This window comes from Bombus affinis, chromosome 14 (genome assembly GCF_024516045.1).
Source record: "Bombus affinis isolate iyBomAffi1 chromosome 14, iyBomAffi1.2, whole genome shotgun sequence".
Classification (NCBI taxonomy): Eukaryota; Metazoa; Arthropoda; class Insecta; order Hymenoptera; family Apidae; genus Bombus; species Bombus affinis.
Window position 1 is genome coordinate 3,206,658 of NC_066357.1, and position 27,243 is coordinate 3,233,900.

The 27,243-nt window shown below is 44.2% G+C and overlaps 2 protein-coding genes across 6 annotated transcripts in view; one reads left to right on the plus strand and one right to left on the minus strand.

Moving 5' to 3' along the window:
- The window catches only part of LOC126924390 (putative aminopeptidase W07G4.4), a 213,603-nt gene that overhangs the window by 56,639 nt on the left and 129,721 nt on the right, over positions 1-27,243 (minus strand). The gene's annotated exons all lie outside the window — the stretch shown is intronic.
- The window catches only part of LOC126924393 (alpha-2B adrenergic receptor-like), a 127,378-nt gene continuing 122,150 nt past the window's right edge, over positions 22,016-27,243 (plus strand). The window contains exon 1 of the mRNA XM_050738827.1: positions 22,016-26,370. Within this exon, the coding sequence (XP_050594784.1) occupies positions 25,216-26,370 (1,155 nt within the window). The 5' untranslated portion in view covers positions 22,016-25,215. The remainder of the gene's footprint in view (positions 26,371-27,243) is intronic.

Genomic DNA, 27,243 nt, shown 5'->3' on the forward strand with positions numbered 1-27,243 from the left:
TTTTGTTCGTTGTAAACAAATCCGAGAATGCAATGGTATATATTCTCTATCAACTTTAACGTCGTAAAATTATATTTTGTTGTGTAAAATTTTGCATTAGAAAAAGAGAAGGGAACGATGCTCGCGTGTTTTCAACGAAAGAACGAAAAATCGGTGGAAGAACATTGGGAAAAAGAAGGATCTCTCTGGGAACTCTCGAACGAACGAGCCTGCCACCCATTATCGTTACACGACTAATTAGCTCAAATACGCGACGCGATTCCGGACAACGATTTTATTCGCGACGCTTCGCATTACCGCGTTCACGGCCGCTAATTTCAGTCTGTCGTAGAAAATTCAGAATTTCGAGGCGAAAGGAACGCTCAGTCGAACGAAATTAACGAATTGAATTCGTTATATTTTCAATGTTCTTCTTGACTCGCTGCAACGCCGTGACCGCCGCATTACGGTTTACAGATTCAATTAAAATCGGGCAAACACCGTATTTCCTATTCTACGTGATTTTAAAGAGACCTTAATCAAGGAAATCAAGGCGTGAACAAATTGCGTTTAAAAATTCGGATTTAAATGGTTCGTGATTCGTTTGAAAGATAAATCTAAATCTCTAAAGAAACTGTTGTTTCGTTATTTATCATTGAAAGGACGAATCTCTGATGCAAAAAGATAATCTCGAGTAAGAAGCAAACGTCAGAAGCTGATGTTTTTTCTTCAACAAGCAGTCAGATACACGAAGGTTCGACTCAATTAATAGATGGGAGGACGTCGTTAGCCCGATTCCAGGATCGTTCACTGTACCAATCCTTGCATCGATCTCTCAGCTGGATGTTAGAGAGATCGAGAAAGCCAGTCGACGGCGGTTGATCTTTCGATGGTCGCCGGTTGCTTGCGGCCTCTAAAGGGATTACGTTTCCTCTCGGGGACAATTCGTCAAGATCACGTCTTGGATCAGGCCGCAGAATCGAGTTGTTTGTTGCTCTCCGATAATAGATGCAGCATAATCGCTGCGGTCTCCCTGGCACACGTGCTATCGATTCTTCGAACCTGGTTTCCAGATCCTCTATGGCAGCTTAATGATCGCTGCATTCAATTGGCTAATAACTTTGAGATCAAAGCGCTGAGAATGTGGCAAGAAAATGAAGGTCCTCCGATAGAGTAAGCGTTTTAGGATAAATTATTCGAACGGAGTTTAGACCAAAGAATTCTATAAGCGGTGATTATTAAATTGCAAATTCATAAAATTCATGCAAATAATTTTTCACCATTTTGGCATACACGTATACAGTTTGAATTATTATTTCATTCTGATTAATTACTGTCACATTCTGTATGAAACGAACAGGTGTGCTAATAGTAGAGAGTATATTTATAGAGATTAACATCTTAAAGCATCAAACTAAGCAGAACGCTCGTGTATTCTAAATTTACCAAGAAGATGCTAAGAATTCGAAGAACGCGTCAAAAATGTTATATTGCAGCCTGAAAAAAAGCAATTGTGACTTAGTTAATCATTGTTTGTCGGTTTTCTAGCGTGACGACGCCCGTAACGTCACGTACGCGTTGCCCGATTCCGCATTTACGTAATCGCGTGAGCTCCTTGTTCAAGCTTGACGATACGATATACAAGTTGAGATAGAAGTGTACACGAAGTGAATCACCTCGAACGGCGATAACGGGCTCCTCGTAAACAAATGGTGTAATCTTTGCACGATTTTTCTCATGACCGGATGCAACATAGTATCACGATTGTAGTTGTAGTACAGTGTAATACCAACATATGTAGCGAAAGATTACAGAAAACAAAAAGTCAGTGCCAGCTATCGCTAAAGTTGACAAACTTTTCTCTTCTACGATTCTACGTAAATATTGATGTGATACAAACACGGAAAGCTCGGTAATACGTTTCATCTGCGGTATTTGGTAACTTTTTGCGGACTTTGACGAAATGCATAAAGCGATTAATTTTCACATGGGATATAACGATTTATCGTTGAAACTCGCGCGATTGATATAAAGTGGCGATCCAGTCGACGACCGATCGCGGTCGGTTATTCACTCCGCTGAAACGTGACTGGAACGTGGATAGAGTGGAACGCTAAATAATATTTGATCAGACCGCGAACGCAGCCATTAACCGGCAATCTCACCGTATAAATCAACCAGGCTGAACTCTCGGTTTGCATTTGCCGTGATTTCTGCTTTTTCAAACGATTTCCGGAATTTCGTGCGCGACAAACAGAAGGTTGATCGCGGTAAGACGGTTGACGTCAATCTATCACGCGGACGCGTGCTCATATTACGATGAATTACGTTCATCGGAAACACCGGCGCTCTCTCACATCATCGAACAAGCCTGAGCGTTCGCGCACACGCTATCGTCATCCGCAGGTGCGCTGGCTTGCAGAACGATGAATTATGCGCACGTACACGGTGGTGTTTCGTAATTCGGCGAGATGCGCCGGATAATCGGTCTGCCCTCTTCCGAGCCTCGTCGTTTCCTGTTCCAGGAAACCAGCAGGTCTCTGGAATTATATCTGGCACAGGTATTACATTTATACGCGGATAGAATATTTATTAGAAGCAGTTTCGATACCGACCAGCTTCATGATCCTGGTGAATTTTCTAAGGATACGTGAAGCTTTGAATATTCCGAATGGTCATCAGGTTTCTAACATGAATTTGAAAGAAGAGAAAGCGCAAATGTTGCCGTAAAAGAGGCAATTGTTGTATCAAAGACAATTATTCATATCATTATTTGTAAAGTCGTGAAAAGAGTGTAAACACGCGTATGTACATCAGCGATATTTGTTTCCAAAAAATTGTTCTTAATTTTTCTTACTCTTATCTTTGTATCATATTTGCCAATAGATCAATCTCCGGGAAGAATAATAACTTCGAGGAATATCCTCGGTCAATTTTATCAGTAGATGAATTTCCAAAAAGAACAATAGTCTAGAAGAATGGCTTTGGTTAATTTTGTCGATAAATCGGTATCCAAAAAGAAGAAACCGGAATAACAATAAATTGGTTCTTTTGACACTTGCGGGGATGTCTCGTAAAATATTATTCTCCGTGACAATAGCTGACTCTGTATCTAATTTTCTTGCTTCGCGCGCGTATATATCTCTGAACATTGTAGCTTCCGTAGAATTTTATACGTTGGCGAGCAAAGTCCGGCGAGTCCTCGAAACAAGTAACTTTCAAGAAACAATAAACGGTAAACGCGGTTAAAACAAGAAGAGGAGAGACAGACAAGCTGTTGTACAAAGAGCGTGCGCGCTCAGGAAAGAGCCACGGAATAGAGTGGTCGTCGAGGGAACACAAACGTAACGGAACACTCGGAACGAACAAGCGCGGCAGCCCAAGCGCCAGACACTTTCGTCGGCGGATCCACGACGAGGCTGGTGTACACCAACTTACGCCGCGTTTACATTTGCATTTAATTCAAACATACGCGCTCGTGCATGCCGCTGAATTCCAATGTTTCTCTCGGCCGGCAGCCGCGTGTCGGGACTCCCGCTTTACTCTGCAATTGTCACCGTTTTCGAATCAGCCCCATTCCTCCCCCATTCCAAAATCCACATCCGCCCTTTCTCCACCTATTTCCTGCCCAAAGCAAAGATTAGTTCCTGCCACACATACCGCGTGCATATCAGGCCCAGCTTTAAAGCGGAATTGTATCCAGCCTCAACGAATCTCGGCACGTGTTACGCTGCCGCGTGCCAGGCGACAGCCAACCGCGCCGGAATTGTGGTATCCGCGTTCTTCCCTATTGCGCAGTGTGTCTTAGGGTATGGCCGACTCTTTGAGAATCTTCGGAGCGAGAGGCAGAAGATGAAAATTCGTGCCAGATTGAATCCTGCTTTCATATCTTTTTATGAGGTATGGCATTGGATCCAGACTTGGATTATTTTGTATTTGAGTCATCCATTGATGTGCGAAAGAGAGACAGAGTAACATTTATCCAAATAAAACCATATACGTTAGATGTTTATTTTAAATACCTGAGAAGTATCTCGATATTTTTTCATTTTGAAATCGTTTAAGCAGAGAATTTTTGCGAAAATGATATATTAGACACAAATTTAGTATATCATAATTGATAGCACGTAGACTTACGGAGCCACCCTGTAGTGTACTAGTAAATGTATCGAGTGGTTTCTGTTACCGACATAATTTACAACCCTACGAATCCCTCTTAACACGTGCTACACCAGAATATTCCTTCTCACTGATTCTGCCTCTCTCTATCGTAGTCCTCGTAGGCTTAATTTTAGTACTCCGTATTATTTCGGTTCTCGGACACACGCAGTCACACTTTTAATTTCTCGCTGTTATTCAGGTAGCCTTATCATCTCGTTTTTATTCATTACCAACTAGCTACCGGTTTCCTATTTCATTACTGTATACTTACTTTACTTTCACCTTTGTTTTATTATTTCCATTCTTTTATTTCTAATTCCTTTTATTTGTTCTGCTAGGCAAGGTTTCCTGGTTTCATTCTCCTTTACTCATTTATTCTCATTCCCTAGCACTTTACAATCTGTTTTCCTTTGCCTTTTGTTACCCACCTCTTGCTGTATTTTCCTGTTACCTCATTTAAATTTCTCCCATTTTTGTTTTCCGCACTATTCTTTCTTTCGATGCTACCATAATTTTTTACCTTCAAGTACCAATAACGAATCTATTAACTAGTTTCTAACCGAAAGATCGGAAATTTGCGTTACGAATCGATTCCTTAACAGATATCGATGTAGAAAGTTTCTAATCCCCATAGCTCGAATATTTTGTTAAAGTAGCTTCATCGTTGTCGAACGGACATCGTCTAATAATCACTTGGAGATCTAATTCGTGAATCGATACAGAGTTTCAAACATACACAAACGCCGTAAATGATCTTATCAACGAGGAAACTCTCGATCATCGACAAAAAGGCTATTATGCAAACTAACTGCTGGCTATCCTGCCCGTATCTGTTAGAAACTTGTCGAAAAGAACATGCCAAGTTTACCCAATTCATCCTGATTCTTAACAGCCATATCCACCCTCGATCTCGACTACAAATCCCGAAAATCCAATGTGACCGATGTTCGTCAGCGATGGTATAGTAAAGTATCCCGCGGATAGTGTCCCACGAGAGAATTCGTGGATGAATAACCAAAACTGTACTGTCACGATAGACTCCTCAGATCGATTGGAATCCGAAGGTCAATCTTGGTCGGTGACCAACCCCCGATCATACCTGGTGAACGAACGCAGAGAGGTGGAGAGAAAATAATTGGATAGAAAGGCAAGCACACGCGTGCATCAACGCAGCATAGAGGAAACTACGAAACAAGGTACAACTTTTTCAAAGCAAACGACGAATGGCCGTGGCGCAAGGGGCGAGCGAGCGATGCAGAGTGTCCGCGGGGCTGATTTACGACACGCGCGGAATACGAGCGAGAATTCCAATAGGAACGGGGATACTTTATTGCAACGGCTCCCCTGTGCCTGGTAAAGATTAACACGTAACGCGTGCAAAAATAGGATTACGCCGTAATTTCCGGGCCGTCTGTATGCACACTATTGCACACGCGAAACGGGGATTACGCCCGGGGCCACCGCGTGTTCGAGGGAACGTTTGTATCACCGCACGTGGAAAACACTTCGTTATTGGCCGTTGCGGCTCGAAAACGCTTGCCGCCAGCGTGATTTTGCTTTGTGCGTGGAAATCCTCCTGACTTCGATGTATGTTTTTTTGCAAGGGAGACAATAATCAGCGTGGATAGTATATGCACAGGTTCGTGAAAGTATTTATCACCTTTCATAAATATGTTGCGCGCGTTACACGAAATATTTTAAAATTTCATTAACACTGTTACGGTGATTATATTGTTAAAGTTTGAAACGAATTTAAAAATGTATATATTATATATATATATATACATGTGTGTGAATTATCTTTAGCACCATATTGCGTTTGATGACATATGAAAATTACACTTGCTAGAGGTGTATTCAACACTTTTTATGTATCCATTTTTTATAGGTTCATTTTTATGGTTCATATACCTTTGTCAGTGTACAATACGATATGAACTTTCCTATTGGAAAAGTGCGTTTATACGTCTTTTAGTAGAGAAAGGGTGATTTAGTGACCGCTATGACGTTTTCTATCTACGTCAAGATCCAGAGTCCTTTGTTAAATAAATGGAAAAGCTGTCAGTCTTGAATCCATCGTATATTTATGCCCGCCTTTGGGAATTCGATACTTTTGAAATAAAATACTGTGGTTGATGTTCGGGATATACAGGAACTGGAGACTATAGCTAGAACGAATCAGTTCGATGATACAAAGGACCAAGTTTTTCCTTCGAAGGCTACGTTTCGGAAGCTCACCGGCACGAATGGTGAATATTTATGCGCCAGCTGGATACTGTTAGAGGAAACGCAAAGCGCAAAACCAGGGATTCATTGTTCCCGATACAGCTGAGTCTCTCCGATTCACCGATAAACGCTAAAAGCGGCCACGACGTCGGGACGAGAATGACACCGTTAACGATGACGAAACGCAAGTCGACCCAGTTCCACCCTCTTACGCGTGCACACACAGACGAAAAGCTGATTTATCGCGGATGCTTCCCTCGCATCGTCCGGCGATGGTACATTAAACTCTCCGCGAATTTATGGCGCATTATTTCGAACAAATATATCTTCTTCGTTGGTAACTCGCATCAACTTCCAGCCATACCCCATTTGCGTGAGACTCGAAGGAAAGATGTACAAGTCGGCTAGAAATAGAGCAGGGAGTGAAAGGGAAACAGGAAAATTCGCGGTCAGATAAACTGACCGAGAAACACAGAGGTAGAAGGGGAAGAAAAAAATTCCCTTGTCTGATTTATGGATAGCAATCTCTTGGAGGTTCTCGAAATATCACGCGCAGAGGCGCACGTCCTTCCTCTCGGCAGACGATGCGCCAAACAAGGTCCTCCGATTCGCATCCGTACAGAAAATTGGCACCCATTCGGTCCAGTCGCTCGCCCGTATAATAAATGCCTGTGCCGGACATCGTGATGCTCCCCGGAAACCGACGGACGTTGTCGTGCGTTCAAAAGACATCCATGTGAAAGGGTAAAAAAACCTCGAGGACCCGGACGAATTTCGTAGTAGCCTTCTGGCTTGAATTATGGAATAATAATTCGAGAAAAATATTCTGGATGAATTATGTACTTGTGTAAGGGAGAACGTGGTATTTTTGTTGGAAAGCAAATTAACAAATGATAACACATAATTCGTTTGAAGTCTAAAAATCAAACATTTTCTCGAATCAAAGATTATTTTCTTTTGTTATATTACTATCGTGAATTTTTAAAGATCAACTGTTCACAGTACTTGTTTGAGTTATCAGTTGCCTTACACTGCGTCAAATCAATCATTGCAATCATATCTTATTCGCAGATTCCGCGAAGATTATATTAATCTAATCATCTATCTCGATCATTACTATAATCTGGTCATTCAACGTAACGATAGCAATTGGGCACAGCAGGTGACAATACGGGCGAATTACTTTGATTATAGTCATTATTCCTCCTCCTTTGCGATAACAGTTATTTTAGTCACATATGCTACCACCTGCATACACATTCTCCTGTTGCATATATGCGCTACATCAGAATTTATGATGCACGTGTGAGATTAGATCTCGGACATCTCTATTGATATGCATCATTGCACACTCGTAAACTTGTGAAGTGTAGGAATAGATAGTAAAAAGATACGGGTTGTATTATCTCTCTCCTCCGATAAGCAGTGTCTCTTCTTCCACCCGTCATTTCATATAGAATAAGTATTATCAATTATTGACATTATTCGTCAGCAAACTAAATGGACGCCTACGCACACGGATATTTACTACCTTTTACACACCATTTATAATACTCCTCCTCTTTTCTCTTCTGCGATGAATATCTTTTAAAATTTAACTTTCAAAGTGGAAAATCCATTAGTCGACCGTAGAGAAGAATGAATTCATGGTGTAATTAATTTTTGAGAAATGAAAAATCAGATGAAATAAAACCGAACAACCATCGGGGATCGAACTCGAACCTAACACACAGTAGACAAGAACCGTACCTACTCAGCCATCGAGCTCGTGTTCTTGACCTTCGATTCCCAACTTGTAGTAGTAGTCGGAGATCGATCTTATAGGAAAAATTTTTCATATTATAAGTTTTGTATATAATGTCAACGTTGTTTTACATAGACGCAATACTCGTCTTCGTTATTTTATAAAAATACTTCCGAAAATGTTACTTATCTTACCGTTGCTCTTTTAGCTGCCTCCCGTCTTTTCATTCATAAGATTTGAATAATATTTATCTTCTTCTCTAGAGAAGTTTACTTCGCTCTTCTGTCAAGACACCAGCATCAGCTAAGATCCAAGGTGAATTCTTATGCACAGTGTCAAAGGACAATTCTCAGAAGTCCAGAAATTTTCACTCGAGGGAGGGGAAGATCGTTTCTGTTCAGTTTTAATTTTCCATGTCTTTATGGAAGTTTCTTCGTCTGGAAGAGGTATTCAAAGGAAAGGAAAGTTATTCCTCGAAAACGGAATTCGACAGCTGCTCCCGCACCCTTTTTGAACGTGTCGACTCTTCGAAAGAAGGGACAACGAAGAAGAACAGATTCGAGTAAGTGAGTTCCGTAACGTGGCGCGTACTTCGAGGCATTCGACAGGGAATTTTTTCTAAATTTGGAAAGCGGGACGGGAGTCGCCTCGGGTGCTGCTTATGACAGGTGAGCAGGCATGATCGATGGATAAACTTTACGGATAATTAGGTAACGGCGTTCTCTCTATTTACAGGCGCGCGCGTTCCATCGTTGAATGCCACGCGAGAGGCAGAAGCGTCAATTTCGCGAGGAACGCGTCGAAGGAAGCTGGAAATTGCCGTTCATGAAACGCTCCTTTCGTTTTCCTCGAACGGTTTTTCATTGCGCTGTCTGCTGGTTCTACTTGTCGCACGAAACGCAGTCGCGTAAAAATCTCGTAAAACGCGCAACGATGTCAAAATTTCCGGATCATTTAAGGCTATACGACGTAATAAACTTTTTATGGAAGTTCGTCGGAGAATTTGTTTCGCAGCCGTTTGTTTGTATTTTATTTTCTCCTATTTTCCCTCGAATGCGTCGGCTACGGTTTATGCCACAGCCGAAGACGAGACCAATTCGTTTCATGGCCGATCGACGGCTACGTGTGAACGGTTTCAATTTTACATGACCAACAACCGAAGAGAATAATTGGTCGAATTAGCAATTCAATTCCTTCGACGGCGATCGATCCGCGTGGCCGATTCGTTTTATTCGTGAATATCTTACAGCAACGATCTACACACAAAAGAGATCAACGCTAGGAGGTTGCAGCACTTTTGTCATGTTCTTGAGGAACATGTGTTTCGACGCTTTGCTAGCACTGTAGTTAGCTCCGTCAGAAATTGACTGATATACTGATGTCAATCAACTCCTGATGAAGCTAGCTGCCATGTTGGCACAATGTCGAAGCACAGTTTCCTCAAAGATGCGACTCATACACAGGGGAGCCTTCATTCCAAAAATTCTACAATGCCAGGCTGTGGAAGTGTCAGATTTGGAATTTTTCTGTTTCAGCACATTATCCTGTGGCGACTCTGCAGAGCACAAGATATCTACACTGATAACTATAAGTGTTAGGATAGCTACTGATCTTCTAAGAATTAAATACTTTTCTGTTGTTTAGTTGTTTCACTGTATATATATTATATTTTCATCCAGTTCTTATAAATTTATTACTTGTACATTATATTCGCCTTATGCAAAATATTAAATAAAGTAAAATTTGTTAGAGTTTTCCAATAAATATAACGACAGGGTGTTCTAATACTTATGACCGGCATTGTATGTCCTTCAACACCCTTCTTCGACGATGTATCAGCACATTTTAACGCCAACACGTTCCAAAATGTCTTGTCTCGTCACTCGGCTCGGCAGACAACTTCTTTATATCGGATGTGCGCCGTAATCTCGCCAGCGGTCGGTCGATTCGGGCGCTGACAGGGCTTGTCAAACGGAGAACAATCTCTAACAATCCCGCGTCGATTCTTTACCGAGCTCCTGGGACACTCGACGTTGCTGCTCATGAATATCCGCGAAAGCTACAGGCCAGAAAAGAGGCCGCGAAACGTCCCGCGGAGACGGCGTCAGTCACCAGACATCACGTCGGCTTAAAAGTATTGGCAAGTCTCTTACTAGTGGCGTAACACGATTTTCATTTCCAAAAAGGATAATTTTCCCTCTTCGGTGCAACTGCCACCAAATTTCCAAACGCTGCGACGAGTAGTGTCTATTGGCCGTGTTTTTACTGAATGTCAGTCACAGAGGAAATCTCGATCGTAGAGAAAACGAGTTACGAACAGACACTTCTCGCATTGAAAGAAGGTAATCGAGAAACGTTTCCCTAGACTCGACACGTTAGAATACTTTTGTGCGTCACTACCGAGAATCGATCTCGACGAAGGAAAGGATATTTGAAAAAAAATTTTTTTTTTGGGGGTAGGTTCTCGTTCTTCTGCAGAATCCTGTTGCATTCTTCTTTAAATTTATATTTCTTAAACACTTTGCCATATCTCTGTTTCTTCTCAATGTTCTGCAAACACCTGTTTCATTTTACAATCATTTTTGCGCAGCTTGTACACTATTATAATTACTGCCAGTCAAGGTCCCTCATACATGTTGCCCGCCGTAAATGTGTTAAGAAAAATTCAACGAACTCGATCGTGTTCCTGTTGGTGAAACATCTTCAGAATCATCAAATTGCTATCATTCGGTCAAACCATCGCCGCAACAGAAGCATTGATCGAGTCTACTTGCATACTAGGGTGGAATTGTTTGTCCTGCGGCAGATGGACCGCGAGTGGTCATCTAATTATAGCCAATTCGCGGATGCAGCTTTCAGCTAGTTCAACAATGAGCTTCCCATTAGCCGCTGCGTTATTCTTTCGACCAGTTTGATTCGAGCAGGCGCGCACTCGATGTCTCGCGTAATTCCCAGAGCTGAGTGCAAAGGAACCGAAATGCATTTGCACGGAGGGAAATACAGAATACATTTCCGGAAGCGTTTCAGTATTACTGTACTAGCGGTGAGAGGGTTGCTCGAAGTTTCCTTCCAGGAAAGAATTGAATTAGCAGCCGCGACGCGATGCCTGCTGGTGCTGATTAAGAGAGCTGCCAGTCATCAAGCAGCTCGAAAATAATACGTTTCTAATAAACGGGTTTCAACGTTCCGAGTCAATATCAAACGGAAAATGACAATTACAAATGACTATGTAGTTCTTTTCGCGCGAGCTAGCTCTGTGGAACGATGAAATCGACCGGGTTCCTTAATCTGAAAGGGTGGCTTTCTTTTATCCCCGTCTTTATTACCAAACCATCCCCAGGCAGTCTCTTCCAAAAAAATCTTAAATCATTGTCAAAGATCGTTCGTCACGGATCTTGTTGCTAAGTGGATCTTGCTTGCTCGAACTAATATTGTTAGTGAAATTTTACAATTTACACGTTACAGCTATAAATTCACTAGTAAATACCTACACAATAGGATCAACGAAACAAATAAAATTGCATAAGTAGATTGCACAAGATACACGTCAGTCGCTTGTCATACTTTGCGTCTCTAAATTGCATATAACAGTGTAGCGGAACGAAGTAATATTAGCGACGTAATCTGTAATTTATAAAATTGCAAAAGCTGCTTGTGCAACGGAATTTCACAACCTGTAACGTGTGAATTGACTAATACTAAGCGTTAGGCTTAGGTCAATGCGTCTTGAGTTTTCAACTGTTCCAATGACCTGATCATTTGAATGATCATTGTAAACCTAAACTCAGACAGTCCCCATGTATTCGCATACAAACACACGTACAGATCTATGTTTCACAAATGATAGATCTTGTTGACGTCTCGACGTCATCGGTCAATGACGTTAGCCCTGTCCTCGGATGTTCAGAAAATGTGTCGGCACCAACTAGCAGGCCGGTGAGTTTCAATAATCAAACAGCAATCAAGAGTTCTCCGATTCACGAGCGTAGTACGGTAAGGAACAGGAGAGAAAGAGAGAGAGAGAAATAGCGCGATCGTAAATCGATTGGACGGATCGAGAATCGCGTCAGCAGATGCTCGAGATACAAGTCCCACCGACGTGGCCGGAACGCGTGTGTATGCGTCGGCCTACTCTGCAAACTTCGCTCCTCGCCCCTCGCGTCCTTTTCTCTCTTTCTTTCGCATATTCATGACGTCACCACACCCCTACCATCGTTTTCACCATTACTACGATGCCGCCACCCTCCACCCCGCTCATGGTTAGGGTAGAATCTGGTAGAGGTCGATACACCCCCTCGCGCCCTCCATGGCGAGGCAAACTGGCCTTCTACTTCTTCCCTCGTGACCTCGTGTGTTCTTTCTATTTTCCTGCCTCGCGTGCTTTCTCGCTTTCTTCTCCATTTGTCTCTCAACGCTTCGTTTCCCCATCCACTGTTTTCGCTATTTTTCCTGCCCACCCCTGTCCAACTGTGCATACACGTCAACCTGCTTGTATGTGTCAGCGAAGTTGAAAAGAGAAGAAGGTCGGATAAACGATGTCGGTTCGAACACACGGCACTCGGAGGGTGGAATGGAAAGACGAAGGGTAAATGAGAAAATAAGGGCTGCGACGTGCCTGTAGGTGGTAGAGAACGTAGGTAGAAATATTTAAGGACAAGAGTTATTCCGAACATATGATAAAAGCATGACAAATGTCGATGTTTAAAGACGTTAAAGCGATACTTTTGTCGCGGAAACAAAATATAAATTCATAATTGTTAACTCTCTCCGATTCTCTTAGTGCAAGCCGGCTTCGTACAATCCAATTAGTATCAACAGTTTCGTGTTTCTTGCTTACTTTGTAAGCGGCAGTCGTTTCACTGATGAGACCTACAGATAGCCAAACAGCTTAACAATTCGAATAAATCTGGAGGGAAGAACGAATGCAAAAAGACATGGTTCCCTATGTATTCATCCGACCGCAGACGTCACGAAAATAAAGTTAAAAGAAGGGCGAGGAGAAGAAAATGTGGAAGGAAGAAAAAGAGGGGTGAGCATGGTGAACTAAACGATGGAGGAAAAAAGACGGAGGAGGGAGGAGAACACCGGGATGCGGAGGGTCGTGGAAAAAGTCGGCGTAAAGAAATCAAGCGAGTCGAGCGAAGGGGGTGAGGGTATGACGCACACTAGTTTCGTGGCGTGCATGCGTGTTCGCGCACGCAGTGTTCGCTCGAGTGCTCGCTCGAGTGTGCGTGAGTACACGGTTGCATGTACGGTCACGCACACGCAAGCGCGACTCAGTATGACGTCACAAGGGCGGGGTCCTCGTTAGCAGCACTCTGCCGGTACACTGGGACGACGAAGAGGCGAGCAACACGTGGAAAAGGGGTCGTGTCAGACGACCGGTGCGCGTCCATCACCTCCAGGTCCGCACCCCTCGCTCTCTTCAGCCAACTTGCCCTGCGAGCGCTTAAAAAGCGCCTTGTCTTCTCCTTGCTTGCCTCACGATTCGCTGCATCGCCTTTTTCCTTTGGTTCTGTTCCGCGAGCAACCCCCACTTATGCCTCTTAGTATCGGGAAAATTGGGCAAATATGGTATCCTGTTCGATGTTCAACGTGAAGATCTTCAGTTTGTTTCTAATCATGCTGCGTGTTGCTAGGTGTAGCGTGAAAAATTATTAATAGATTGTGCGCGTTTAAGCGAATTTATGTTTTTATGAATTTCGCTAAAAACATAAAATCTAAGAAATCTATATAAATTGAAGGAAAGAATCGTTATTGGTGCGTTGATAATGTTGAACATTTTGTTAAAACGCTAGAAGATTTGGACATACAGAATGTATATATCGGAGCAGAATTAAGGTGAATAGCAAGGCAAAGAAATATGGCGAATTTTAGGGGGTGAAAGATTCGATCGAAGGGAAAGGAATGAGTTGATTTGTCGGACGTAATTTTTTGAACCGCTCCACATGGGTTCCGAGACACGGGAAGTTGAAGATACTATCGGTTTAAAGCATTATTTCCGGTGACCCGCGTCCTCTGCGACCGAGAATACTGCCACTTCCGTTAGAAGAGCGGAGAGGTTGAAAGAAAATTTAACAATACACTTGCGTCACGATAAATAATGGTCCTGGTGGTATAAAATGATTCAGATCTTGGGACGGCGAAGCAGAAATCTTGAGCAAGAACTTTTTAGCGAGATAGCGGAAAATAAACCGTCTTGCAGTAAATCGAAATACTCTCTTTGACTGTATGACTGAAGAATAGGGAACGTTATTAGCAGAGTTACATTTGGAACCGTAGGTAATTTATTCGACTACCGCTTTGGAACAAAATTCAATAGAACCCACAAACCAACTGTTAAAAATGTTTCACCGTTCAAAAATATTGAAAAACTTCTCTGTAATAACAAAATATTAATTCAGCTTCGGAATTCTGTAATCAGCAACTGCATAGCGTTCTGCAGACCAAAATGAAAACCGAATTCACGTATATCTCAGCGCGGTGCGAAATTCCGTAGACCAGCGTTCCCAAAATTCCGACACGTAGAAACTCGATGGAAAATCGTGGAAAAGTGCACACGAGTGCGGTTCGACGGTCGCCTGGACACATCACGTTGGAAGCTGAAGGAAATGTTTGAAGCCCCGAGGTCTACCATAAACCATTCGACGTATCCGCAGGGTGGAATGTTAGATCGATTTAGATCGAGTCGTGAAGGTTGCTAGCGCAGAAAGATCGGGAGAGTGAGAGAGAGAATGAGAAAGGGTCAAGCTAAAACGGCAAAGTAACTTCCTCCCAAAATGGACTCTGCGAACTAAAATCGCCACAAGTATCTGCGGCTCGTTCGGAACCGACTGTTGTTAATCTATTTTCCGGAAAAGAACCTGGTAGCTATCTACACGATATCAACGAAAATTACATCGAGTTACGAGTCGATTTCCAGATAGGAGAAAATTATCGGTGCTTTCTAAAAATTGGTTTCGAGCTCGTCCTGCGTGCTTGTACCCAGCTCGTTATTCGAACCTTTAAATATTCGTTATGTTAAAAAGCAGCACTCGAGGCAGCTGGTGGCAATGCTTCACGGCCAGAGTAATTTCATTCGTCCACAGGTTCCCCAAGGACGCCCCCCACAAACAGGAAATTAACAAACGGCCAGCGAGTCCGCGTTTTTCCCCATTATATCGTATATTTACTAGACCGCCGATTCCCCTTGGAATATTTCAAACAATTTCTCGTACCGCTGAAAATTTGAGCGATCCATTAGCGGCGTAAGAAAAGAATTCTATCGGGTTTCGGTTATCGAAATACAAAGAAGAAAATGGATGGAACGTAGAGTTTTAGAGCGCCTCGTTCGAAATGTTTCTGCGTGCTGATATAACGAATACGTTCAACCCTTATCCCTTAACTAATTTCGTCTCAGACACACCGATGGTATTGTACACGCGAAACATAACCTTTTTACTACCGCGTGTTCCTTACTTTTACGTGATTGCCCGAAGATTTCTTGGATTTTCATAGACTACAGAACGAACGATTTATGTGTGCACCGTCAGCCAGTGAAACGTATCTGATGTTTTACGATGCCACGATACACAAACCGAGGTTTATAGTCGCGAATCGAATAACGGGAAAGGGAGCCATTCTTCGAAACGACGCGAAAATTGTTGCACTTACTTTCAACAGTTCTTCCAGAATTTTACTTCCTCCGATCTTTGTTCCTCTTTCATCATAATCGTTACTAAGCGAACAATTTGTATTTATCACGATTCTAAGAACTGATGGATACCTATCTTAAATACAAGTGATAGAATCGTCTAATACATTCTCCGAGAAGAATTACAAACGTAACAGCTTTCCAAGAACAGCACGATGATGATTGATGATGAAGTAGTAGAGATGGTCGAAATAAAAAATTCTCAGAAGATTTATGATTCTTTGATTCGTATATACAGTCGGGAGCAAAAGTTTACATACATCCCTAAAATTTAAAGCATTGTAAGAAAAGTGTTATCCGGCGCGTTATTTTTAATATGAAATTTGATAAAAAAATACCAATTAATTAAAATTTACTTTTTGTGAATTCTGTAAGAACATAATTGCTGTTGTTGCAAATAAGTTGACATGTCCCAATACCTAAGAATGATACTGTAAGAGAATCGGAAACTTAATGTATGGTGAATGAGATAGATTCGACGGACGATGGAGAATTGTAGTTGAACAGAGACAACAGACGCGTGGATTGCGTATCGTCTTCGTTCCCTTACCGCCTTCTCCGCTGCTGTTACCGTAACAATACGTAATACGACGTATACGTATACGAGCATTACGTTTCCTGTTTGCGTTATGACTATGTACGCTTCGTCGTATTAGTCATTTACCCGTTATTGACCAAGTCGAACGGTCGCGAACAGAACATACAATAATTCTCCGGTATTCATCGTAATTGTGACGTTCCGCGTTATCGTGGAAAATTTTCATTGATGGAAATCACGGAGATGAAATGTTGTTTACGCACATTGAAATGTGTTCGTTCGAATCGCCATACTTCGTGGAAATTATTGCCGCGTTACATACTACATCCAGTTTCCAGCTAGATCTCGTTTCTGAATCAAATTTACCCCCTTGATTAATTAGGTAGATTTTAGTAAATAGATTAACCTCTCGATGCGAAATGGATGATACCGAAAGGCCTTCTCGAAAAAGCATAATCGAGTACGGAGAGTCGTTCCACCTTGTGGTCAGAAACATTTCCACCAATCTCTATAATCCTTTACCGACTTCATATAACGGCGAATGCAATTACGGATGAAGGTAAAAGAATCTTCATCGAGTCTGCATTACGGCAAAAGTAATTCGAAACACGATATACAGGAAGATTCTTCATGAAATATTCGAGAATGATTCATGATGGAAATACGATTCCTTCCAATAGAATCTAGCAGCAGGATTCCTTTTCTTTTCTACCTTGCACGCAAAGTCTCGCGCTAGAGTTCACGAACCTTCCCCACGAAGAGTTTTTATGCACTCCACTTATTGTTAGCTGGGCCCGATACCAGAGAGCTCGCGTGGCTAATTTTAAGCAAATCTCCGAGCTAATTTCAATGCGTAATTTTACGGCGACTGACCTCGTAAAAGGACCCTTAGACGACGAAATTTATCACAGTTCGGATAACGCTTCTTTCTTCTTTTTCTATTCTTTTCTATTCTTTTCTTTTTACGTGCCATCAATAAATAATAGGAACTCGTAGTTCCTTGGCAATCACTCTCGCGTGGACCTCGTAAACGAAGCTTTATCGGCCGAGTTATTGCGCCGTGGAAAGAGCCTAATGCAGGCAAGTTTCCCTTTGTCGATCCGTAGAAACATTTGCATCCAGCGTGATATCGAAATCCTGACGAGTTCGAGGAGCGGAACAAAGGGTTTTAACGCCGATTAAACGGATCGCGTAAACATCCTAGAAATCGCAAGCGCTTCGATCGCGTTAACTTTGGGAACGTGGTAGCGACGAGCAAATTACAAAGTCAATGCGCATCGCCCTCCGTTGGAAACAGTGAAACGGTTTCAAAGTTCACCGGCAGCGATGAAATATCTTGGTGAGAAGTATGTCGAAGTATGTCGGTATACTCCACCAAAGAAATTTCGAATATAGGAAATTGCTTTGAAATTGCTCGGAAAGATTCTTCTAGATTTCAGAATAATCTTCTCTTCTTTGGTTACCTCTTCAAACATCCATGTCTTATCACCAGGTCGAGTAATTCGACAAACATTTATCCAACACCTTTCCTGTCTCCCGTAATCGCACGTTTCTCTATCGATCTCCATTCGGATTGACGTAAATATTAACCCTCTTGATCTTCGCTATCAGATTAACTCTTCACGGATAGGTGGAAAAAGCTTCCTGCGATCGTCATCTGCCTTTTACATTTAACATATGAAAATCTTTCTACATTCAGTATCAAAGAGATGCATATTGAAAAACACAATTCTTTAAGGTTCTGTAACTACCCATCGCTATAAATATACTAGATGATAACGTTATCGCAAATTGAAGTATCAAGCGGCGGCAACTATTGATGTAACTGCTCCTTGGACTGTTTACATTTTGTGGAAGAATTTTAAATCTCCGAAGTTGTTCGTAGATCGATATTTCATTTACAATCTTTTATTAATACCGTACATAATACGCGGAACATCTAGAATTTAACTTCGTTAAGTTATTCTAAAAACATCCTGATTAACTAACCAAAAAACGGCATTCATGTTATCATAATCCGCAAGAAATCCTCGTGTCCGAGTTTACTGTCTGACCTAATCCAGGACATGATCTCCTTCGTTGTTCCTCTAGAACTCGAATTATATACAGTAGATAACATCGGACTAGGTAAATCGCAATGATCGCTTCTCGTGCACGTTGACAGACAATGCTGGTCGAATTCGATGGTGGTCGCGAGGTGGCCCCGTATCTCTTCCCAAAACGAAGGAGTTGCTAACTAGTTTCTCCGTGCATGTTCTCCGGACGGGAACAATGCTGATACACGTACACACTGCGCACCAATACGTGTCCTATACACGGAAACAGAGGAGAAGCCTGCACGTCGGAGTTACGACAATATGCCGAACTTACCGACGGCAAACTTTCGGCAAAGAGACAGACGGAGAGAATGAGAGCAGCTCGCGGGTGTGGATGGGGATGGCAGCGTTGACGCGGCGTCGTCAAAGGAACCGAGGACGTCTGCCTTATGGATACACAGAGAGCAAGAGAGGGAGGGTGAAAACGAGAGACGCGGCCCTGGGCGTTCGAAGGTCGGCCGCGATAGCCACCGTTGGAAATTTCGAGCTCGAGAATTCTCCTCACCGTGCCGTGTGTCCTCTCGCTCTTCTGCCTCGCTCCCTGTGTGACACAGTTTTCTTTTCCGCACACAGAAGGCTGTATTGTGAACGAGCGTAACGGCTAATTTTTCGACGTTCCTGAAAACTTTCGGCCCGATGCAAACGTGTTAAATTACGTTTAGAGGTTTTAATAAGCAACAAGTAGATTCTCCGTGCTCTCGAAATTCGAAATAATACATTCCATTAAAAAAAGAAAAAAAAAAAAGAAAGAAATTAAGAAAGAAAAACGAGAACGACGTCGTGTCGTCACTCTATCAATTATTGCCTCTGGGTTTTTCTTTTCCCTTAAAGAAAAAGTCGGTTATAAAGTTAATTCTATCCGGAGGCTTCTCGCTACTCCCGCGAATTAATGCCATGGCCCGGGTAATATATTCCGATTGAATTATTTTACACAGGAACGGCTGGATTCCTTTCTTTACGTCCCTTTATTTTGAATTATTCATCGCTTTGTCGGAAATTGCTTCCGTGCCACTTTCAATTACACGTTTGTCCATGTTCGACTTTCGCAGGGAACAGCTCATCGTCCCGCCTCGGCTCCCTTCCTCCTTCCCCCCGTAATTTCTTTCCTTTTTCGACGTCTCGCGACGCGGGATAGCGGATCGTCAAGTTATCGAACTCCAAGTTATCGGTTCCTCGCCTCCAGGAAGATTCCAAACGATCGCAACTTCCAACCGTCGAACTTCAAACGACGAATCTGCGTTGGTAATGTCCCGTTCTTGCTTCTTCCAACAAGTTCCACGGTCGCTTATAAGGTTGCCGAGTTGTCGAAGTGGCATATAATTTCTAAACTACTCCCTCCCAGTTCGGAAAAGCGGTCACCAACGTATGACCCGTAGCAACACGCGCGGTAGGCTCAGTCGTAAATACGGTTCACGGTCACGAATCATCGGTTAGGGATATAGGAAAGGCGAAACTTAACCTATTTGTTTTACTATTATTAATGGAAACTTCAACATTTGTTAGACCGATAGAAAACGTGAGCAAAATAGGATCAAAGTTTGCCCGAAGCGCGATTTTTATCTCACGTTCCGGCTGTCCATTTTAATTAATAACTGTCCCTTTTTAATACGATTTCGTCGTCGTATCGACACGTTGAAAAATGTTTGCAAGCCCGCGGATCACATTTTTATTACGTTGGACATTCGAGCTCTCCGTATAATGACGAGGATTTTATTAGAGGGACGCACGAATTAATTTCACCTGGAAGCTTATCGCATCCCACGTGGCGATTAAGCGAAGAATATGTACGTGCAAATATCTGGATCGTTGGCTGCTGGCTCACGTAACAAAGAGAGCGAGGTGGCTTCGATCCGGGCCGATAGTTCGATAAAAATTTAATAAAGCATCGGAAAAGTATCGTAACCTGAGAACATACCGGGAACCGTTTAATGAAATTTTTATTGCTACCGTCCAGCCGCCATAGTGCTGGAAAACGCGGGCCGATTTACGAATAAGACCCGAAGATAGGTTCGTTAAAATTTCCCTTGACTCATAACGAATTCTCAAACACACTGCCGTCCGACAGTTACCGAGATCGAGCCTCAACGTCCACCGAGAGCGTTTCCAATAAATATTCTATGCATTCTTAAATCTTCATTTCGGGGACTAACTTTAAAAGAGAATACCCGATCAGCCAATTTCGTCCTTTAAACTGCTACCTCTATTCTTATTCTATCTCTTTTAAAGCCATAGAAAAACACCACACCCATAATGGCTTCTTTGGTAGTATCACCTTTAAAGCCGCGATCCAGTCGTGGTAAACGAGAACGAATCGAAGAGAGGAAGAGGCCGATTGTTGACGTCGGCCATCAACGACTTTGATCAACCGATTAACGTTTCGCTACAGCGATGTCGGTATCGTAATCAGCGTATCGCGATCTGACGCCTGAATTGCTGATCGTCGAGCTCTTCTCCTTGTCTTATTGCGGTAGTTGCACGTTCATGAATATACCCTAGGGCTGGTAACAAGCAGCCAGCTAGAGAGCAACATAATATATTCCCGATCCGGTGGCTCGATGTTCTAAAGGCGACTATCAAGTTGTGGTCGCCTAATTTACGATCCCAGCAAATGGACGCCGGCTTTAGTGGACGCGGCTTCGGCCGCTCACTGCCGCCCCCCTCTTTTGCTTCTCGTTTTCCCTCGACCAGAGCTTCCAGCAGAGGTGAATCTTCCCCGGGGAGTTTGTTATCGCGGCGGAAAGCAACGCGTGAACTTCACGATCTAGGGAGCAACGTGAACAATTAAGTGGCGGCAGGGATAGCTAGAGGGGACGGCTATTTCGAATATTAAGCCCGGGGGTTGAGGGTGGACGCTTCCAGCTGCTCGCTGGATTACTTGGATAAATCTGGACCCAAATTCGGCTCGGCTGAATGGTTCGGATATAGAAGAGGATTGGACGGGGGATGTTTGGAATAGCTGGCGGAGTTTTCCGCTGAACTTGGCCTGGTTTGGTAATTATATCCGGCTTTATTATATCTAAGCTATCCATTAGCGAGTAGTCTAATTGGATAGTTCAAAGTTAATTGAAATATTAAATATCCTGCTGCTAGTGTCATGATCACGATCTATGAAGCGGAGCGGACAATCGATCAACACGCAATGGATTACAGTCTGCTAGGCAATTGGAACGGTAGGCCTGGTGGGAACGCATCTTCCAATGACCCGGATGGTTCAATTGATCAGATCTAATCTGAGATTCGGGCAAATCGATCTGGCGAACAATGGGAACTGGCAACTGGTTGCCATTTCGCCTATTGGGTTTATAGGAAAGAGATTTATCATCTTCGATCGATCGAATAATTGCTAACCGACTCTAGGAAATCTCCCTACCTTTTTCTTGCTTAAAAGCTGCACAAACGTAAAAATATCATAGATAAGATCGCAAAGAGAAGGGCAAGCTACGCTATCAGAATAAGGAGAACAGGCGTATTTTTTCGCCAACGGACCGATCGGTCGATGGTCCAAAGTCGACTGTCGGGCCGCGTCGGTCGGGTGCTGGCGGCGTCCCGACGCTTGCGCCGCAGCTCTCGCAACTCCGTCAGACGGCGCCCCGACGCTGGTACCGACGGACGGACCGGTCGGTCGGGCCACCAGTCAGCCTCCAGTGAGCTAGCCAACCTCTCTCTCTCCCTCTCGCTCGCTCTCTCGCGTGCACGTAGAGGCGCGCGCGCGCGGCCGCGTCCTCTCACCTATACGATAGCGTGCACACCCGCGCGTGCACACACATACATGCACACACGTTCACAAACATAGACAGAGTGCGGAGAATTCACGGACACGCGGCTTGAACGTCGGTGTGGACCGAGTTACACGTGCACATGCACACCAGTCGCTCTCGTTCTTTCTCGCTCCATCCCTCTCCACGAACTTTCTTCGTCGCACGCCCGCCTCGATCCTGCGAGGAGAGTCTCTATCCAGCGAACGACACGAGAGGGAGTCCGAGTTCCTGGCTCGTCCCTCGCGGCTGCAGTGCGTTCCCAAACATCCACGAGACAACCTCGAGGTGTCTGCACGTACGCACGCACGCATCAGCCGTTCAAGGACCACGAGGAGAGAGGATTCGCTCGATTCTGATACTCGCTAAATCGAATCTATCGTACGAGACACGATCAGAGCCACGTTCGTTACCGCTTTTATCGTTTATTTTAGCTGGAAGTTTCGAACGTCGAAAGATAGTTTTTCCCCTTCGTCGTTTTGAATCTCGTCTCCGACAAGTGGTGTCCCGCGCTCGATCGTTCCATCGTCGTGTAATCGTCTTTTTCGAACTATCCTTGAACTTCGTCGAGTCGCAAGCTCGAGTTTCCCGCGCGTGTTTCATCGTGTGTGATTCCAAGAGGAACCCGCGAGGATCGTGCGTGCGACGGTAGACCTCGTGACGGGCCAAGCGGAAACGACGACGTGGTAGAAACGTAAGGGCAATTCGAAGATCGTTGCTCCTCCGGTTTGCAAGTCTTTTGTCGAAGAATATTCCAAAGTGAAGCTCGAAGCGATCCATCCCGATGATAGAGAAAAAGTCCACGTTGCTCTGAGATTCGGAGGAAAAGAATCTCAGGGTCGAGCGATAACGATCGACGATCGTCGAGTGGCGCTTCTCATGGGAAATGAGTCGAAGGAGAACGCGTGGTGGATGTCAAGCTCGATGGAGAAGCTAGCAGCGTGACAAGGGAGACCGTGATCTTCGCTACTGGTCGAGATCTCGCGAAATTACGGAGGGACGTGTGCTTCGTGGCTGGAAACTGAGAGTGTCGACGAACGAAGGGGAATAATCGAGCGAACTTTTGCCGTGTGTCGGGAGAACTTCGGTCGCTGTGTGATCAGCTGACGTGAATCGGTGGCACAGTTGGTGCAAGGTTACCCGATTCCGAACTCGAGGACACGGTGTGCGCGAATGAATCCTGTTGATCCAGGCGTGTGAAACAGGAGAGGGTTAAAGGACGGGCGGTAGGGAAAAGGGATCAGGGACGTGTATCGACGAATCTCGAGCGTGTAAATAGGTGTACAGATGGGTCGAGGACGTCGACTTTGATCGAAGGAACGTCCTAGACGCATTCTCCTTTTTCCTTCCTCTCGCGTACTCATTTTCGTACCACGGTCCTTGCCATTTTCCCCCATCGATCTACGTGCTAGCACTATAATAGTAACGTAATAATATCATAATAATAAACCAGGATAAGTCGTTGTGCTACGACTTAAGGACCATCTTGCAACGACGTTGCAGCGAATGACTTAATAAATCGAGCCTATCAGAGTTATAGAGAACCAAAAAGATTCTAAGTAGCAACGCGAATTACGTGTAAATGTGTATGTATAGAACGTTTACGGATTTAAGCTGGTTCAGCGATTCGTCGTCGTGAGTATCTGTGTGTGCGTAGAATTATATAAAATAATCTGTCTGTCGCGGAATATTTTCGTTGTCTCGCCTGTGGTGGGCGACGTTCGATTCTGTGTTTCCATTCGGTTACTAAACAGGACGAGTAAATTACGAGTTTAATCGTAAACAATTCGCTGAAGTCACAAGTCGGAGCAGTACGGGTATATATCCAGCGCTTAGCCTTTTTAGCCGTGACGCGATAATTAATTAGCTTGAATAATTAGCCGTTAGCTTACTTAGCCGTTCGGACTCGGGAATAAGCAAACGTAGAGCCAAGCGTGTAGGAAAAGCTACGGGGAGTAGGGAAAGCTCGACGATGATATAGCTCGAATATCGGACGTCGTAAGCGACACGCTACACGACCCGTCTCGGTATCAATTTTCTTCTCGTCGATAGCTGCTGAGTAGATTTCGCGATCCAGTTCGTTTTGAGAATCATCGTCGGGCGATCGGATCGCGCGGAGGCCGTTGTTCGCTTAATTCGAAGATGTCTGAGCTTTAATCTAAGAGGAAGGTAAAAAAAGGGGGACCAATTTTTCACGCCCATTCTCAATCTCTATCTTTTCCTTCTTTTCCATCTTGGCCGCTTTTCTCTTTCTCGTCTCGCCGTCTAGCTGCCTTCCTCCCTTCCCCTATCCGGCTTTATCTCCTGAATCCAACCAGCCAGCGGACTATCCATAAATCTCTCTGTACGCTCTTTCCGTATTAACTCCGTCATCGTGAGACCGGCCGGAATACCAGGAATACGAAGAGGGAGTCGCAACTCACGCAAGCAATAAATCAAGGGCCAACCTACCAACGCGACAACGTGGAACAGGAAGGTGGTACGTAGGCAGGCGCCAGGCGAGGATCGCAAAAAAATCAGATTCTAAAAGACTTTGGTCCACAACGAGCGAGTGATTCTACACCCTTGTTTGTCGGAGGGTAAAACTATATACAAAAGTATATACGTTCCTCACGAAGAAAACGTATAGTCGAGAATATCCAAGTTCCCGCGAACAATAGTTCGATACAGAAAGGACTGTGCGTCAAGTAACGAGTAGAAAAAGTAGCCGTTCCTTCCTTCCTTCCTTCCTTCCTTCCTTCCTCTCTATTCGAACCGAAGAGAGATCCAGGAAAGAAGGAACGAATTATTCGCTGCCGCCAAGAAGCTACACAAGCCACACGCCATTGTCCGTTTAATGACGATGACCTCATCCTGAAACGGGCATGACGCCCCTGGCCTCGAGATGCGACGAGACCACTACCATCCTGTTGTTGCTGCTACTCGAGCTTGCACCCGGTGCACGCTGCTACTCGCGCGCGGCCACCACGTCCGCCTCGACTTTGTCGAGATAGCATCAACAGTCGACGGCGAGGGTGCGAGTGATGCCGCTCCTGGGCAGCATTATGACCATCGACGCCGCCGGTAGTCCGACTACGGCGTCCACAAGCGTCTTCGACGAGAACATGACGTGGTCTCGACCAACCGGTGGCACTACGTCTTCCACTAACGAGGCCCACTCGATTGACAGCGCGATCCTCACCGAAGAGCAGCAACTGCACGGGCTAATAGCCGCCGCGACCACGACCGACGACGACCGTGGAACCACTCGAATCCCCGATCAAGTCGACCAAGGACCAGACGTCGAACAGCGATCCTCCGACACCGGCAACGACACGGCTACAGAGGCAAACGTTCGACAGGTGGCACCGATCGAGAGAACCGGTGATTGTGCCTGCGCTAGATTCCGTGCTGGGGATATCGTGTCGGGTACCAGATTGCCCTTCCTCGTCACCGAACAGTTGGGCGAAGTGGAGGTCGCTAATATCAGCGAGGAAAGCACCGTTGCTTTCGATAGTACCACCGGGCTCGGTGTCACCACCGACCAGGACGACGTGGAAGGTCTGAGAGAGCTGGAACTGTTGTTCGGCTTGGGCGGCATAATGGAGGATATCGGTGGATCGTTCAACGATTCTTTCAACGAGAGTCTTTTGTTCCCGTGTAACGGCAGCCTGTGCAATGAAACGTCGTACGTCGTGTTCGGGGAGAGTTTGTATCCATCCGGATATACGCTGCCACACATCATTCTGGCATCCATCCTGGCGACGTTGTTGATGATCGTGATCGTCGTGGGGAACATGCTGGTGATCATTGCCATAGCCACCGAGAAAGCACTGAAGAATATACAGAACTGGTTTATAGCTAGCCTAGCCGTGGCTGATTTCTTTCTGGGTTTGGTAATTATGCCTTTCTCGTTGGCCAATGAAATCATGGGATACTGGATCTTCGGCTATTGGTGGTGTGACATTTACTCGGCCATGGACGTATTGCTGTGCACCGCCAGTATCATGAACTTGTGTCTGATAAGCTTGGACAGATTCTGGAGCATCACGCAGGCGGTGGATTATCTAAAGAAGAGGACTCCGGCCAGGGCAGCTCTGATGATAGCGCTCGTGTGGCTTTTGTCTGCTCTCGTTTGCATCCCACCCCTATTGGGCTGGAAGAGACCTACACCTGCTGAAGAATATCCCAAGTGTAAGGTAAGAGATCACCGTTTCTTTTTATTTCACGATTAAACATGTTCTCGTTCATCGTCCAATTTATACGATATTTGACAGAAATGAAATTGAGTAAAATCTTATAAGGGAATAAAATAGAGACAAAATAACGTGCAAAGGTACAGATGCTCGTGTTCTAGTCTGGTTAGTTACTGTTTAAAACACAATTTACTCGGTTGCACTCGAGCAAACAGGAGCGGGTAATACAAGAGTTAATTATTTCCCCGAAACTGGTTGTTAGGGGTCGGGCGGTCGTTGCAGATGACAGATTACGAGCTCCTGTTTCATCTTCCAGACGCGAAATTAAATCGGCCGTAGCGAGAAGGAATCTAGAAACCAAAAAAGACGACGAAATTTCTTCGCGATCTTTGAAACGACTTTTAGCGAAATCGTTTATCCAGCCGAGTGATAACCATAGGTACAGATCGTTCTTACTTGACCGTATAATTTGTCCACTTATCACCGATGAATCCGGCTTGAGCACTTAATTACTTCCAATAGATGGATTCATTGTTCGAGTGGGAGAAACGATGGACCGGCAAATAGCGAGAATCAGAGATTCAAATTTATCGGATCAACTCGAGTTCCTTTTGCGATCGGGTACGAATAACGGGGTTGCATCGTAAACCTACGAAGCTTACACCAATTTTATTGCAATACTTATTAGATCGTTTACTCTTAAAATCACACCTTCATTCAAATCACGTAGAAAAATAGACACGGTATACTAAAAAATTTCTTCGCACATGGCATTTTGTTGGTTTGTACTGGTCACACAATCGGGCGGTCACCTTTTATGCATCGGTGAAACTCACTTTCATGCCCAACCGCTCGAAGTCTGCTTATGTCGGCCTC